This window comes from Vombatus ursinus, unplaced genomic scaffold (genome assembly GCF_900497805.2).
Source record: "Vombatus ursinus unplaced genomic scaffold, bare-nosed wombat genome assembly UNPS02014833.1, whole genome shotgun sequence".
NCBI lineage: Eukaryota > Metazoa > Chordata > Mammalia > Diprotodontia > Vombatidae > Vombatus > Vombatus ursinus.
In genome coordinates, this window is record NW_020954611.1 from 2,638,416 (window position 1) to 2,657,123 (window position 18,708).

The 18,708-nt window shown below is 37.4% G+C and overlaps 1 protein-coding gene across 11 annotated transcripts in view; it reads right to left on the reverse strand.

The window, feature by feature from the left end:
* Nucleotides 1-18,708, reverse strand: part of ATE1 (arginyltransferase 1) — a 183,258-nt gene that overhangs the window by 110,248 nt on the left and 54,302 nt on the right. For 5 of the 11 annotated variants that reach the window (XM_027839862.1, XM_027839870.1, XM_027839860.1 and 2 more), the window contains one exon: nucleotides 14,781-14,840. The exons of the other annotated variants lie outside the window; for them this stretch is intronic. In XM_027839862.1, coding sequence (XP_027695663.1) covers nucleotides 14,781-14,840 — 60 coding nt within the window. The remainder of the gene's footprint in view (nucleotides 1-14,780; nucleotides 14,841-18,708) is intronic. 11 annotated transcript variants of the gene reach the window in all.

Genomic DNA, 18,708 nt, shown 5'->3' on the forward strand with positions numbered 1-18,708 from the left:
TTCCTAATTCTTCTTAATTTTAATGCCTTTCTTCTGTTGATCATTTCCAATTTGTTCTCTATATAGTTTATACATAGTTGTTTGCATGCTATCTATTCCAATACACTGTGAACACCCTGAGAGCAGTGAATAACTTTTACCTTTTTTTGTATCTGCAGCACCTAGCACAGTGCCTGGTATATACTTAATAAATATTTATTGACTGACTACTTCCTAGAGTTGTTTTGAAGATCAAATGAAATAATATTTGCCCTGTCCCTGGCACAGAGAAGAAGCTTATTGCCTTTGCTTTTTTTCTCAAACAATCTTGTATTTATTTGCTTACCTGTTAATATGTTGTATCCTGAGCAGAATGTATGCTCCATGAGGGCATGATTTGTTTCTCATTTATTTTATTAATATCTCTAGTACCAACTACAATGTCTTAGATGAAGAAGGTGCTTCATAAATACTTAACTGAAGCCAATTTCAAATCAGAGGCCTGACTTTTTGTCTGCTTGGATGTAAGGTACTTTATTATTTCTTGCTGTAGTTGAGTTCTCACTTGACCTGTTATGTGCTGGTCTTCTCTCCATGTAGCCTAATTCCTGGACCACCCTGGTTTTGTCATCACTAAAATTCCAGAATGTGATAAAATTCCTTTCCCTTCCCTATCCCTACCACCCCCTAATTAGAGACTATTGGAATATCAGTAACAGGATAGCAATTAAGGAGTTCTCTGTGCATAACACCTAATTAGAAAGGAGTCAGTAATATTTTAGGGCAAACCTCTCAGAAAATAGCCATCTGCTTCCAAATTAAGAGAGTGGAAGCTGTAAATAGATAAATTTAGGTTTGATGTGCAAAAAAATCTTTCTGGCACTTAGACCACCTAAAAGTGAAATTAACCGCTTCAGGAGGTACAGAGTTCATCAATGCAGGTTGTAAGCAGAGGCTGCATGACTACTTATCAAGTATTTTATAATAGGGTACCCATGCCCTAGCCAAATATATATTAATTCCTGTCAAAACCAGACACATCAGAAAGTAAAGAAGAACAGACAGAAGCATGGCTCAAAAGAGAAAGAATAGGGTGTTACAAAATTTCAACTATGCCGTATTTTAAATGGCTACAATTTTCTCAAGTGCTAATAAAATCTTAAGGAGACTACTATTGCTATAAAACCTGAATGCCTTTAACTATATAATAGGAAATAAACAAATGCGTTTACTCATAATAAATTTAACCAAAAAAACAGATATACTAAGACTTTCTGAGGTGAGAGTAAAGAAATTTCCAAACTAAAAATAATAATGCAGGAAAAGTAATCACTGAAATGACATGGAGACAGAGATAACCTGTCAGCTCACACTGTGCAAGGAGAGGGCATGCTAGAGGAAAAACCCCAAGAAGACAAGACCTGAAATTATTTTTAATAATTTTTAATTATTCAACAACTTCTACTTGGAATATGATGCCAAGATTCACTAATCTAGCATATATCTGAAAACTGATTTATTCAATAAATATTTCTTGAATGTCTCCCATGTGTTCATATAACACTTTTCTTTGTCAATGTATCTTAACTTCCCTGCCTGAGACATTTTCTCCCAAGTAAAAAGGCAACTACACAGTCATAAATGTTTATTGCCACCTTAAGAGCTTATTTACCCAGATCTGTACACACAATCTGGTCTCCCCCCCCCGCCCCGCTTCATTTCTCTGATGTCATTGTTTTACTCTCTTGAATCTAAGTATAAACAATTTACCTCCCCTTGAGACTTATTTTCTACTGTATAATTCGGATTAAATTTAGGAACTTTGCCTAAAGGAAAGAGCCATGGATATGAAGTCCAACCACTTGTGTGTGAGTCATGGCTCTTCTAATTACTTCCTATCAGCATGTGCAATAGTGGATAAGTCACTAATCTTTCTGAACCTGTCCTTTGTAAAATGAGAAGCTGAAGGAGATGATCATTAAGGTTCTTCTACATTCTAAATCTTGTAACATGTCGATTGCTACCATAGCTTTTTTCAGCTGGAAAATGCTTGAGATATGATCTTCAAGTATTTTACTACATAATCAATGTTGGCTGATTGTGCACCCCTACACCAACCAATAAATACCTTACCCACCAGGAATAATAAAAATAAATGCTAGCCTATGTGAGATTATATTAATTCAGAGAAAGAAATGATCACTATAGGCTGAGACAGCTATCAACAGCATCATGAAGAACATGGCAGTAAAGATGGAGAAAGAACTTATTTATTTATTTATTTATTTATTGATGAGGCAATTGGGGTTAAGTGACTTGCCCAGAGTCACACAGCTAGTGAGTGTTGTGTGTCTGAGGCCGAATTTGAACTCAGGTCCTCCTGACTTCAGGGCCGGTGCTCTATCCCACTGTGCCACCTAGCTGCCCTCAAGAACTTTTAAAGGATATAAAAAGCATAAGAAGTTTCAAAACAGGAACGTAACTAAGCATATTCTACAAAGAATTAAGACATTAGTCTGACTAGAACACAGGGTTCCTGTTCTACATTCCTATTTTCTTTACAGAGAAAAACTGGAACCCTCTCTAGAATTCTAACACAAAGTATACACTATGCTTAACTAACTTTAGGGAAGTCTTCTCTCAACAAGTCTCTAAGTTGACTATAGCATATTTCTTTTTTTAAAAATCAACATGAGGACAATCTTTTGTAAAAGTTATTTTCCACAAATTTAAGCACTTATCACTGAATACTATGCAAAAATGTTTATGGTGATAAAATCCATCAAATATGATCTCCATTGTGGAACCATTTTTTTCATTATAAACCATTTTCTAAAAGTGGTATATACATATATATATATATATATATATATAATTTAAAAAAAAAGACTTTACTAATTATCTAATGACTGGGTCCAGTACAAATTTATGTTAAGTAATCTTAACTGGACCCTCACTGTGGCAAGGCAATCCTTTTATAAATCCTTAAATTATTCACTATCCCATTCACCACAGTGGCTTCTCCAAATTTTGCCTTCTTCAAATTACACACAGCTCCCCTTCATCCCATCTTTTTATCTAACGACACTGTCTCATTTTTCACTGAAAAAACTACCCTCCTCTTCCTCATCTCATCACTCAGATGCCCCCAGCCCACTATCTGCTCCTTCACTCCTGTCTAACATGAAGAGGTGGTCTTTATCTTTGCCAAGACTAACCCCTCTACATACACAAATGATTCCATTTCATCCCATCTTCTCCAACAGACTGCTCCCTCTATTATCCCCACTCTTTCACTAATCTTCAATCTCTGTCTACTGGATGTTTCTCTGACGCAGCCCATGTCTCCCCTATCCTCAAAAAAATCCTCACTTGATTCATCCTCCATTCCTGCTAGCTATCATCCTGTATCTCTTCACCCTTTTGTGGCTAAACTCCTTGAGAAGGCCATCTACAATAGGAGTCTTCATTTTTTCCCTCATTCTCTTCCTATCTCTCTACAGTCTGGCTTCTGACTGTAACCAAATCAGCCCTAATTTCTCTCCTTGCTCCCAGACTCACAATTCCTACTGCCTATTAGATATCTCAAACTGCACATCCTGTAGACATCTTAAACTCAACATGTCCTAAACTGAATTCATTATCTGTCCCCCTCCCCAAGCCCTTTCTAACACTTCCCTATTAATGATACCACTATCCTCCTAGTCACCCAGGCTCAAAAATTCGGGTCAGCCTTAACTACCCCCAATATCTAATCATTTGCCAAGTACTACTGATTTTACCTTTATAACATCTCTAGTATACGCCGACGTAATGCATAAGTTGACTATATGTTACCCCACTATGCAGGCCATTATCAATAAACACCTGAACCATTTAATAGCTTGCTGGCTCATCTCTCCACCCCAAGCCTCTCCTCACTCCAATCCATCCTCCACTCAAGCTGTCAAACTGATCTTCCAAAAAGCCCAGGTCTGATAGTCTGACCATGTCACCTCCCTTATTCAATAAACTCCAATGGCTCCCTATCAGCCCTGAGATCAAATATGAAATGCTCTAGTTTTTAAAGCACTTCACAATCTGGCCCCTTTCTACCTTTTTGGTACTGTTATACCTTACTCTGTCATACAAGACACTGACCAACTTGTTCCTCAAACAAATCTTTCAAATCCAGGTATTTTCACTGGTTGTACCCCCGTGCATGGAATTCTCTCCCTCACAACCTCCACCTCCTAACTTACCTGGCTTCCTTCAAGTACCAGCTAAAATCCCACCTTTTACAAGAAGCCTTTCCCAATACTCCTTTACTATTAGTGACTTCTCTCAGTTGAGTATCTCAAATTTATCTAGTATATAGCTCGCTCTAAGCAATTGTTTGTATTTGTCTCCCCAACTAAATTATGAGTTCCTTGTGAAAGTATGGGTTATCTTTTGATTTTTTTTTTTTTTCGTATTCCCCAGGGCTTAGCACAGGGCTTGGCAAATATAGTAGCCATGTAATAAATACTTCTTGACTAACTGATACCCATATCCTGAAGATGTACTGTATATCCAACAAGGTGCTATAAGGCTTAGCCTCAACATTATTTAAAGTTACTGTCAAATATTTCAATCATTTTTTTCAAGTTAAAAGGACAAAAATAATAGGCTCATGGGGATCAGGGCAAACTAGAACAGAGAATGGAAATAATCTCTACTACAATAACTTATATATGCAACTGATACATTCCAGAAGGCATCAATATGGGTCATTCCTGAAGAAGTACCATAAAAGCTGTCATTAAATTCAAGTTTGTTAAATCCATCAACCTGAAGTAGAACTCTTAAGTGTAATCTCTTATAATCCAAAGCACTTTGGGAAGACCTGTATGAATTAATTGCCCCGTAGTCACGTCACAAGAACTCAAAGGCTAATTTACACAACATCTACAATAATATAAAAGCAAACAACTATGATGAATACAGTGAACAACTATGGCCTCAGATAGTTAAGAATGGTTGCCCCTTCTAGGTAGCATGGTGAATTAGAGGTACAGAATGAGACATATATTCTCAGATACGGGTAAATGTTCATCTGTTTTGCTTACCTATGCTTATTTCTTTGGTGGGGAGGGGAAGGCGAAAAGGGGAAAGAATCACTAGTAAATGCCAATGATTTTTTTTAAAATGATATCATGAAACATTTTTAAATGTTATCTTACTTATTAGCAATATTTCAAATTAGTCTACAAGGAAAAAGGATGAAAATTTGAAAGATAGTATAAGGAAACAGGGAGATAAAAGTACAAAGAAGAATTATTAAAACTTGCATAAATTATAAATCAATAGATTCCCTGAAATAAACCTAAAACTATTCAGTCACCTCTTAAAAGCTCAGAACAGTAACAATTTCTTATCAACCCATATGCCGCAATACATTATTTGCACACCTGTCGATTACAAATATGTTATCAGAGACTAAAGTGAAATTATCTCAAAATAAACACTGTACATAATGAGCTACCAAAGTTGTACTTAACCAACATCTGCTGGATCCACCCATCAAACTAGACGTGCAATCGTAATACCGATAACATTTTAAGATTTCCAAAACTTAATCTACTTGGAAAAAAAATCAAGGTTGTATATCTTAAGCATTATTTTATTTTTCTTCTATTTACCTCCTTTAATAGGCTCATAACTAATCCTACTATAAAAAAAATCAATCAACAATTTTCTACACATCAGACACTGTATTAAGCACCAGGGATACTGACAAAAGTACAAGAGGCCTTGACCTCAAGGAATTTACATTCTAACCAGGGAGACAACGTGAACACATGTTAATATATACAGAATACATACAAAATTAATACAAGGTTGTTTTGGTAAGGAAGGCACAAGATGCCAAAGGGATTCAGAAAGGATTAATTAGAAAGTGGTTCTTGAGTAAAGTTTTGAAGCAAACCAGGGATTCCAAGAATCACAGGTAAAGAGAAAATGCATTCCAAGCACGGGAGACAGGCGATAAAAAGACAGACAGGAGACAGTGTTAACAAATAGACCAATATGGCTGGCCTGCAGATTGCATGAAGGAGAGGAACTTGTAAGAAAATTGGAAAGGTAGGAATGGGCGAGGCAGTTAAGAGCATTAAATTCCAAACAGAGGAGAAGTTTACAGTTGATCCTAGAGCCAAAAGGGAATCAATGGAGTTAATGAGGAAGAGGGTGACACAGTCAAACCCGCACTTTAGGAAAATCAATTTGACAGCTATGTTAAAGATAGGTTAGAGTGAGCAAAGACTTGAGGTAGGGAAATTGAAGCGAAGATTAGGATAAAATCTGAGTGAAAGTTAAGAGAATGGGAGAGATGAGACAGATGTTGTGGAGATGGAAATGACAAGACGTGGCAACTCACTCAAAACTGACAAGGAGGTTAGACTGAAAACAACCTGGATAGGGGCAGCTAGGTGGCGCAGTGGACAGAGCACTGGCCCTGGAGTCAGGAGGTTCTGAGTTCAAATTCAACTTCAGACACATAACACTTACTAGCTGTGTGACCCTGAGCAAGTCACTTAACCCCACTGCCTAGCCCCCCCAAAAAAAAAAAGAAAGAAAGAAAGAAAAAGAAAAAGAAAACAATCTAGGTGATCAGAAAGACAATGGAGCTCTCAACATAACAGGGAAGTTCAGAAGAGGTTTAAAGGGCAAATGAATGTAGTAAGATCTGCAATGAATACTGCAGTCCCTGTTCACCCCCAAAACCATCTTTAAAATGAAAAGGAGATCAAAATCAAGATTCTTACTCACAGGTCACTGCCCAAGAGCTACAGCCAAGAACTCCAAGGGTTGCGTGCTGTAGCAATAAGTTGACCTGAGGGACAGTGACTGAATATGATGGGATGGGAAAACCAGGCTTACAATTTTTCTCTCTTTTTCAACTCCTGCCCTCATACTAAGGGACTTCAACACATATTCATTCTCCCTTAAATACTCTAACCATTCAGTTACTCAATGTACTCACCACCTCTCATGAGCTACTCCTTCACCTAACCTCAGCCACACACAAAAATGGTCCTTTGATTTTGTCATTTCCCACAAACACACCACCTCTGTGTTCAAGAATTCTGGAATTCTCTTCTTTGAACATAATCTATTGGCTTTTCACCTCTCTCTCTGCCTTCCCTTACATAACCCTACTCTTTATTCATGACTATGAACTCCAATCCCTTGAACCCTCAATTCTCTCCCAGGCCATCTCCCTTGCACTAGCAACTCTCTCCTCTTCTTGTTATCTTGACTCCTTGGTGAACCAATACAATTCTACACTATCCTCTTCTAAATTCCTAGTCCCCTTTGTGCATATATCACAAATTATGCCCAGCCAAGCTTCAACCTTAGTTCACTCCCACCATTCATCACCTTCACTCCTACACATAAGCTGCCAAACAAAGGTGGAGAAAATCAAGTGACTGTTCAGACTGAGTCCATTAAAATTTGTAATATAACCTCAACTTGGCCCTCACTGCTGCTAGGCAATCCTACTATAACCCCCTTATCAACTCACTATCCCATTCTCCACAGTGGCTTTTCCAAACCTTTTCATTCTTCTTCAAACCTCCCATAGCTCCCCCTTCCCCAACTCTCTCAGCTAAAAGCTTTACTTCATATTTTGCAGAAAAAATTGAGGCCACTGGCCATGAACTTCCTCTTCTCCCCTTCCTCCTCATTTCCTATCACTCAGGTGCCTCCTGCCACTCGCTCTCCTGTCACCTGTCTCACATGATGAAGTGACCTTATTCCTTACCAAAGCTAACTCCTCTGCCTGTTCAATTAATTGCATTTCATACCATCTCCTCCAACAGATTGCCTCCATTGTCATCTTATCTCACTTATCTTCTGTCTCTCCTTCTTTATTGGCTCATTTTCTAGTGCCTACAAAATATGGATCTCACCTATCCTGAAAAAACCCTCACTTGATCCTCCCATCTTTCCTATCATCCTATTCCTCTTCTGTCCTTGGTGCCTAAACTCCTTGAAAAGGCCATCAACAACAGATGCCTTCACTTTCCTCTCACCCCTTACAGTCTGTCTTCAGACCTCATCAATCCATTGAAACTAATCTCTTCAAAATTACTAATGATCTTTTAGTTGCCAAATCCAATGGCCTGTTCTCAATCCTCATTCTCCTTGACGTCTCTGCTGCCTTTGACACTGGTGATCACTCTCTCCTCCTTAATACTCTCTTCTCTCTTGGTTTCTGGGACATTATTCTCTCCTGGTTTTTTCCTCCTACCTGACTGCTACTTCTCTGTCTCCTTTGCTAGACCCTCCTTCAAATCATGCCCTCTAACCTTAAGAGCTCCTCAGGGTTCTGTCCCGGACTCCCTTTCTCTTATCCCTCTATAAATAGTCCCTCTATACTACTTCATTTGATGATCTCATCAGCTTCCTTGGATTTAATTATCATCTCTTTTGCCGATGATTCTCAAATCTACCTATCCTGCCCCAATCTTGCTGCAGACCTCCAATCCTCACAACTCCAACTGCCTCTCAGACATCTACTGGATGTCCAGTAGACATTTTAAACTTGATATGTCCATTAACAGAATATTATCTTTCTCCCTAAACATCGCCCTTCCCTCTACTTGCTCTCTCCTGGGTTTGCTACCGTCTTCCTAGTCACCCAGACTTAAAACGCCAGTCCTTTTCAAACTCCTTCCTAAATATATCTCAAATCCAATTAGTTGCCAAATCTTGAAAAACAAGTATGGTCTACCTCCATACTGTCTCTGGAACCTGGCCTCTCCATTCAATTCTCACTTTTATCAACCTAGTTCAGGCATTAATTACTTCTAGACTTCTTCTTCAGTCACTTTTTCAGTCATGTCCAACTACTTGTGACCCCTTTGGACTTTTCATGGCAAAGATACTGTACTAGTTTGCCATTTCTTTCTCCAGCTCATTTTACAGATGAGAAAACTGAGGGAAACAGGGTTAGGTGACTTCCTCACACCGCTAGTAAATATCTGAGGCTGGATCTGAACTTGGGAAAAGGAATCTTTCTGACTCTAGGGCTGGCACTCTATCCACTGAGCTACCTATCTGCCCACTTCTAGACTAGACTACTGTAATATCCTCCCAACTGGTCTCAATGGTTCCAGTTTCTCCACACAAACCTTCCTATATGCTATTGCCAGAGTAATTTTTGTAAATCTTAGGTGTATGCATGCCCCTTTCTTGATCCAAAGCCTTTATCAATCAAACAAGCATTTATTAAGTACCTATTACATGCCCAGTGCAAGGGATACAAAGACAAAATGGCTTTCCAATTCCTACAGAATAAAGTCTAAATGCCTTAGCAAAGTCTTCAAAGATCTCTTTATAATCTAATCCCAATAGCCTTACATATCATCACTCTTTTCCACATAAGATGCCACCCTGAACATGAATCTATTTAATATTTCTCAAATATGCTTTGTGTTTTCCCTTTTTATTTTTCAGCCTTTGCTTATGTATTTCACCCTACCTGTAATACTCTTCTACCACTATCCTCCTACCCCAACTTAAATCTTGTCTATCCTTTAATAACCAACTCCAATTCAATTTCCTTAAAAATTTTTTTGATTCCTCCCAAACGAAATTTCTGTCACTGAACCCACACAGCATTTTGTTTATAATTTTCCAAATAGACATATTCCACCCTATACTATATTTCTTTGTGTACATCTTTCTTTCCCTACTGACTATAAGTACCTTGAGGGCAGAGATCATATCTTAAACACCTTTAATATTTACAAGTTCACATAAACTAATTAAGTCAAACTGTACTCACACAGTAAACAGATTATTGAGGCTATATTGAGGGCCCTTTTGTTTCTATAGAACTCCTTGCCTAACTAAATCAGTCTTTAATTCACTATCTTCTGCTTTCTGAGTTTCCTTTTAACTTTTTAATCTATTGTTTATCTCAGAACCAGAGTCAATAAGTCTACTTTAGTTTTTTCTTCCTCATCATCACTCATCAACTCTTAAAAATAAAGCTTTATATGGATTTTTTTAAATACATCTAAATAAGTATGTAAAAAGTAAGCTCAAACTAAGGGATATCCAGGAAGATCTATACAATGGAGGGTAACAAGAAGGGCCTGATTTCTTTTTTTCCACAAATAGTATGTAAATATATACAATTATAGAGGTATAAGAGAAGCTACTGAACTATAGTTCTTGGCACCTACAATAAAAGCAGAAGCAGGAATCAATTTCAGAATTGCAGTTATCTGAAGGGTCAGTAGCATGGTACATATATCATGATACTCTTTGTTGTTATTGAGTCATTTCAGTTGTGTCCTGCTCTCCATGACTCGACTGGGGTTTTCTTGGCAAAGATAATGGAGTGCTTTGCCATTTCCTTCTCCAGCTCATTTTACAGATGAGGAACTGAGGCAAACTGGGTTAACTGACTTGCCCCAGGTCACACAACTAATAAGTATCTGAGGTCAGATTTTAACTCAGGTCCTCCTGACTCTAGAGCATGCACTGTATTCACTGCACACCACCTGAGCTGCCCCAAGATACTATATGCAAAGTTACTAATGGGTTTTTACTGTATTAAAATAGGAGTTAGACTTTAAAGAAATAACTCATCTAAGACAAGGTTATTTAAACTAATAATCAACTATATTTAAATTTCTGCTAGTAAGTAAGCACACAGAGATAGTATGGCATAATGGATAGATAGCTGACCTTAAAGCCAGGAAGACATGTTCAATTCCCACTTGGGACACATACTGACTGCCAGACGCAAGACAAGACACAATTTTTCATGGTGCTATAGGCAACCCTCTAAAGCTATAATGTGCAGAGAAGATTCTGCTATTGGTAGAGGTAGTTTCCTGATCTAGGAGTTCTCTTTATCAATGAAATAACAGATCTAGTCTTTATCTCCTAAATATAAAGTCAACAACATATGATTCTATACTGGTCCAACTACTGCCTGCTTTTTTTTCAAATATGGCTCATAAAACACTTAAGTACAATCTACTACTGACTACAATTTGTTTTTCTCTCTCTAGCTCAACCATCCGGAGTTAAGAAGCAAAGGTCCAGTGTAGAATTTACAGCGAGTCTGAACAGGCCTGGGGGGGTGGGGGGAAGGCGGGGAGAGAGGGAAGGGGAAAAGGGAATTTTCTAAAGGTGTCTTGTTTGCCAACCCTAGAGGGCCCCTAACCTAAACCTTTCCCTTTGGTGCTAGTTCCAGAACACAACTCTTTACGCACCTTCTCAGCCTTCCAGATAACACACAATTCTTTTTTGTTTAATTTATTTCATTGTAAATAGAGTTTCAGGTACTATTATGGAATATATAAAATGATTAGTAAGCCAAGCATGCTGTCTTTGAGAGGCTTACTGAATTTAAATACTAAGTTAATAAGAGACAACATATTCTATGATCAGTGGTCACAGTCACAAAACTTCTGGGCCCAGCTGCCCCAGAACTCTTGACTTGTCCTTCCTGACTGTATCCATGGGCTATGTGTAAACCTTGCTAACACCCACTCAGCCAATTATTTTCTTTTTTAAAAAATATTAATTTTTTATATTTCAGTAACTTTTGTTTTTTACATCACTTTATTTACAAATAAACAACCTTCCCTAACCCCAGCCAAAAAAAAGAAAGCATATCTGACTCTTGCCCTAAAAGAAATATGTAGCTAATTGCTGAGTACTGACACGGTCGAGTAGAGATGCTATAATTTCTACAATTGATCAATGAGATAATATATATAAATAACTTCAACATTAATAGTTTAAAACCTGGCTGAATGCCAAACTATCATAATGCGTATGGTAACTGTGATAAAGTATACCTGTCTTTTGACCCATCTGTCTTATGTACCTCATTTGTGCCAAGAGTAAACATTAGAAGAATATTAAAAGTAAAAAGAACAAAAACTAAGGCATATGACTAGCCATAAGGCCATGTCTGAAATTATAATATTTGAAGAGATTTAATGGAGGTTTCAAGGAGAGAGCGATCAAAAAATCTCAACAGTTTTAATGGAAAATAAATCCTATGTGTTTCTTCTCCCTTTAACAACACCCATAACTTAACACCCTACCTCATCACAAAAATCTACCAGGATTTTAATATCAAAGATCTACGACACTTATTAATGGAAGATTCTGGAAGAAGTCTCTTTACGCAATTTGTAAAAACTAACTTTAATTTTAAAATAACCATTTCAGGTTATTTTAATGAAACAATGAATAAAAATTTGAACTAATTTTTAAAACAAAGACTCAAATGGGCCCTCAAACTACCAAAATTTAAAAATCATTTCATAATTACAGAATTACATATATGTGTATGCATGTATACATTTTTATGTAGAGGCATGTGTTATGCATGCATGTACACATAATACACATATACATACAATTCTGGGGTCATTAAATATTTTGGATTATTGAATATTATGTTACTTAAATATTATAAATTATATAAATATATTATTATTAAATTTATACATACACACAGGTGGGGCAGCTAGGTAGCACTCTGTGTGTGCATGTGTGTGTATACACACACACACATATACACATAGGGCAGCTAGGTGGCACTGGGAATAGAGCGCTGGGCCTAGAGTCAGGAAGACTCATTTTCCTGAGTCCAAATCTGGCCTCGGACACTTAATAGCTTTGTGACCCTGGGCAAGTCACCTAACCCTGTTTACCTCAGTTTCCTCATGTGCAAAAGAGCTGGAAAAGGAAATGGCAAACCACTCCAGTATCTTTGCCAAGAAAAGTCCAAAGGCATCACAAAGAGTTGGACACGACTGAAAAACAACTAAACAAGAACAAAAATACATACACATACTGTGTGCAAGTATATACATATATATTTAGATAGTATAACAGAAATCTTTGTACATCTTATTCTAACATCAATTATTGTTGATATCAGGTTATTTATGAATAGGTAAGTGGCTCAGCTGTATTACACTGGCCAAAGAGATAAAAATGTTTAAGGAAAACTGAGAAGAAAGGGTAGGCATAATAAAAAAAAAAAATGTTCTCAGAACCAAGAAGGACAGCCCTCTTCACCATGTGTACCAGTGACCTTTAGTGAATTGGCTAGCCACCCCCCCCCCAAAAAAAAGGTATGTGGGATGTGTTGCAAGACCTCTATCCCTCAGAAAAGACAACATTTTGAGAATCAGAGTTACACTAATCTTAAGAGTATTTCTCAAGTACTGGGGGGACAACAGGAGGGGTTATCATATTCCCCTGAGCTAAGTGGTTATTTCAACTATGTCCTCACTCTACTCAGATGCAATATGAAAATGCTCTACAAAAGAAGCATAAATTAGAATTATTCTCAGGTTTTACCTCCTAGCTTTCATTTTTGCAAAGATGACAAACAACAAAAATGGTCAATAATGGAGAAGCTGTGAAAAGGCAGGTACACTAACACACCACTAGTGGAGTAGCAAACTAGCAAAATTACACCACTAGCAAACAATTGTTAATTATACCATAAAAGTCATTCATCTGTACATACCCTTTTACTCAGAGATTCCCAAGGGAATCAAAGAAAGAAAAGTCTTATTATATATGTGTGCATATGTATATGCACATAAATATGAATATTTCATACACACGTGTGCATATAAGTAAATATTCATAGCAGCACTTTCTGAAACAGCAAAGAACTAGAACAAAGCAGATGCCCATTAAATAGGGAACAAATTCTGTTGTATGGATATATAATGGACTAATATCACACTGTAAGAAATGACAACTATCAAGAGTTCAGAATGAAGTTGGCAGTGACCACAATACTATAAAAGAAAACAACACCAAGACAATACAGGGATGATTTGACTCCAGAGAGCCAGCCGACAGTGAAGCATTTCATCCACTTCTCACCAGAGAAATAGTGGACTGAAGTATGGAATGAAACATACATTTTCAGGTATACATTTATTGATTAGTTTTGTATAACTATACTTTTTTTTTTTTTTTTTTTACAAAGGAAGGTTCTTTTGAGAGAACTAGGGGGAGTCACTGGGAAGTGTTAACATATAATAACAACAGCTAATACTTATATAGTGCTTGCTATGTGCTAGACACTGTTCTAAATGCTTTACACTTATCTTATTTGATCCTCACAACAACCCCTGAAAGATGGTGCTATTACGATCACCATTTTATTGAAGAGGAAGCTGAAGCAAACAGAATTTCAGTGACTTGCCCAGGTCACAAAGCTAGTAACTGTCTGAGGTTAGATTTGAACCCAGGTGTTCTTGATTCCAGGCATAATACTCTATCCACTGTACTCCCTAGCTTCCCAAATATAAAAAGAGCATCAATAAGACATTTTTTAAAAGAATCAAAGGTGAGATCACCTAAAGTATTATAATGAGCTCTTTCCCAGGATGTAGTAAAGTAAGAGGAGGTGAGAACTGTGGGAGAACAAAGGTATACACATAAGAATACTCTTTCTATGAGAGAGCCTCATGTTAATAAAAGCTTTCTGAATTCCACCTCTATTGATTTGGCCATTTTGAGGCAGAATATAGGTCCTTATATTGCAAGAGAAGGCAGTGGTTATAGCTTTAATGTCACAACTAAGCAGAAACTTCTGGTTTAAGGGGAAAGAGAAACTTCTAGCAAGAAGAAAGGACAACTGAACCCCACCCTACTCCAAAATGGTTACCATCTTTAATCCTGGCTGCCAATGAAAGGAGCAATAACTCCTTATAAAGGCAGGTACATGGAGTGATAGATAGAGTGCTAGATCTAAGAGTCAGGAGTACCTGAAGCCAAATCTCATCCAGACACACTAGTCTTTTAACTCTCAACCTCAGTTTCCTCATCTGTAAAAAAAGGATAATAATAGAACTTAATAATATAATAATAATTAACACTTAAAGAGCAATTTAAAGTTTGCAAAGGGTTTTCCAAATATTATTTCATCTTATCCTCCTAACAGTCTTGGGGCAGCTAAGTGATACAGTGGATATAGCTCTGGGCTAGACCCAAGTTCAAATCTAGCCTCAGACAATTACTAGCTGCATGATCCTAGGCAAATCGCTTAACCTGTATGCCTCAGTTTCCTCACCTGCAAAAGAGGATAATAATAGCACCTACCTCCCAGGGTTGTTGTAAGGATCAAATGAGATAATATTTATAAAAGTGCTTAGCACAGTGCCTGGCACATAGTAAGCACTATATAAGTGCAAGCTATTATTATTATTAGGTGCTATTGTTATCTCCATTTTACAGATGAAGAAACTAAGGCAGAGGTTAGATGACTTGCCTAGGGTGTCACAGCTACTTATCGTCTAAGGTAGGACTGGAACTCCAGGTCTAGCACTCTATTTACTGTGCTACCTAACTTATTTCACAGGGTTCTTGTGAGGATCAAATAAGAAAGTCTATGTAAAACCATGTGACAAAACTTTTAACATGTTAGTAATTATTATTACTATTACAGTGGAATTCTTCAGTTTATAAAGATATGTCACCACAAAAATGTCAGCTTAGCTGGCATGCTTACTGCTAACCAGTAGCTCAACCCCTGACTCTCACCAAGCAATGATTCTGCTTCTCCTGACCATCAACCCCAGACACAAGAGACAAACATCATATCCATGCTCCCCATATAAACGCACTCCCATTCTTTAAGCCAAAAGAACAGTTCACCAAAAAAGGATTTTCTCTCTCCTAGAGAAGAAGTGATGCTGCTTAGCAGCAAGATATGCACCTTGCAGAAGCTTTATTCCAGGCACTAGATTTCTCATAATTTTAAGAATTGGGTTGCAGTCCTATTTCCATCTGTTTTCAACCAACTGTACTCTATATTTATTTTTTAAAATTTTCTTTACTTTATTAGCATGGAATACTGGAAAGTGATTACATACTTCCAAAATCTCAACTTCACTTTTTGCTGATTTCCATAACAACACATCACTGAAATTCTGCTTAGATAGCATAACATGCTAGATACCAGTATTTTACAACCTATTTTATACTACAGGTAGTAAATTGTATTTTTTTATCTTCTAAACAACATACTTCCTTAGTTACACACACAAATGAATTACATGTTGTTATAACAGTAACAGTGCAAAAATGTTCTGGTCTGCTGGTTTCCAAATGTTTCTCACATTTCCTTCTAAAGACAATTAACTTGAAATTATACTTACTAATAAGAAATGCAACAAAAAGGGGGCAGAGCCAAGACGGCAGAGTAAAGGCAGGGACGAGCCTGAGCTCTCCCCCAAACCCCTCCAAATACCTTTAAATAATGATTAAATAAATTCTAGAGCAACAGAACCCACAAAAAGATGAAGTGAAACAATATTCCAGCCCAAGACAACTTGGAAGGTTGGCATGAAAGGTCTTGTTACACCAGTGTGAGAGAGGAGCACAGGCTAAGTCAGCACAGACTAGGCCCCAGCAAACCAGAAGCAGGCCTCAGGGCAACTGAACCAGCAGCAACAGTGGTGGTTTCCTTACCTCTCAGTCCACAGACTCCAAAGACAACTTAGAAGGTCAGTAAGAAAGGTCTATCACACCTGGGTAAGAGTAAAACAGTCCAGCACAGCAGGGCCCCAACAAACCAGGAGCAGGCTTTGGGAGCCACTCAATCAGCAGCAGCAGTGGCTGCTTCTGGAGTTCTCAGCCCACAGAAGGCAAGGGGGTTGAACAACTAATCAGAAGGAGATTACAGGGGTCTCTTTACTGGAAATTAAGGGCAGGATTCTGTCCCAGAGAAAAAACTGATGGTGTCTAAATACAGAATGAAACATACTATTAAATTTTCTTTTTCTTGAGGCTTTTTTGTCTATGTTTTCTTTTACAACATGACTATTATGGAAATGTTGTGAATGACTACACATGTGTAATCTATATCAAACTGCTTGCCTTCTCAATGGGGGGGTGGGGAAGGAGGAAGGGAGAGAATTTGGGACTCAAAGTTTTAAAAACAAGTATTAAAATTGTTTTTACATGTAACTGGAAAAAATAAAATATTAAATAAATTAAAAAAACAAACAAAAGAAAGAAAGAAATGCAACAAAAAACACAGCTAATGAAAGCCAGGAGGCGAGTTATCTATTTAAAAAGTGTGGACCACATTTCTGATTTCTTCTCTCTTACGTAACAAAAATGGCTAATAATGGCATTCCGTGTTACTCTTCTTTTCACAATAACATACCAAAATGTAAACACCATGCATCTACAAGGCATTTTCTTTTTAATCTAAACAACTGAGTTAATAAAGTAACAAGTAAGGGAAGGTCCTATTTAGAAGATCATGAGGCTATGAGTAGAAACTCAGATGCTAGTTCAGGGGCTGCCACATGACCACACCTTTCTAGGCCTTCGACTCCTCATCTTAAAATAACTTACTGTTAAGAAAAAATGAAACTTTTTACAGGAGTAATGCTTACATTCATAACAACATACTATGATGAGAAAGTTTGAAGAAATAATTTCAACTATAGTTAAAACGACAGGAAATATAGGTAATCAGATAACTGAAACAATTCATATGAAAATATTTCAATGTGTATTGGTTCAAGATTTTTGTTACATTTCCCCCTCAAAATAATATTTAAAGTTTTAAAAAGTTTTCACGACTCCAAGATAAATAAAAACAAAATACTATTTTAAAAGTTTGCTGATCATTATTTTCTAGTGATATTAGTTGTGGAGATGTGCTCATACTCTAAACTACAATAATAAAAAAGCAAACTCAGCAAAGCGGCTCTAGGGCAAAGCTAGAGGAAAGAGTATTGGATTTGGAGTCTAAATACCCAGCCCTGGAGTCCCAGGCCTGAAACCTATAAGCAGTAGGATTTGGGGCAAATCTAATCTAGGAAAATGAAGGGTGAGAACTGTGTGAGAGAGTATACTTGAAAGTTTCATAAATTATACACAAATATTAAAAAGTAATGAATAAATATTAAAAGTTGCAGAATGGAGAATGTAGTTCAAATAAAAGAACCAAGCACAATATAATCTGTCCCTAATTAGAAAAGGTTCAAGAAGATGTTCAAAGAATAGGAAAGAAGCCAGGAATCTCTCCATAAATAGGCAAAGGCTATACACAGGTTCTAAAAACCATTTGAAATCCAGAGTTAAATCTTCCTCTATAAGCAGAGCACATTCTAGGTAATGCTTTGGGCCTCAAAGTTTGGCATGAGACTCCAGAGTAGTTGTAGAGCAGAAAGCAAGTCCCCGAGTCCTAGTTACCACCCTCTTCTTCTCTGACCACAGGATCTCAGAACTAAAAATGCCCTGGGTCTTCACAAGCCAAAGAAGTAGGCAGCCCACACCAAATCCATACTTCAGCATTACAAGACCCCAGAAGATAAGGCCTTGATCAGGGAGCAGCAGCATGTTGTAGTGAAGAGAACAATGAACATGGCAATCAGGAACATGAGTTCAAATCCCACTTTAGATGCTTACTAGTTATATGATGATGGGGGAATCGCTTAACCTTTCTAAACCTCAGTTTCCTTATTTGCAAAATAGGGATAATAATAGTACCTACTACCTAGCACCTACAGGGGCACATAAGCAGTGCAGTGGATACACCACCAGGCCTGAAGTCAGGAAGACTCATTTTCCTGAGTTCAAATCCAGCCTCAGACACTTACTAGCTGTGTGACCCTGGGCAAGTCCTTTCACTTTCTTTGCCTCAGTTTCCTCATCTGTAAAATGAGCTGAAGAGGG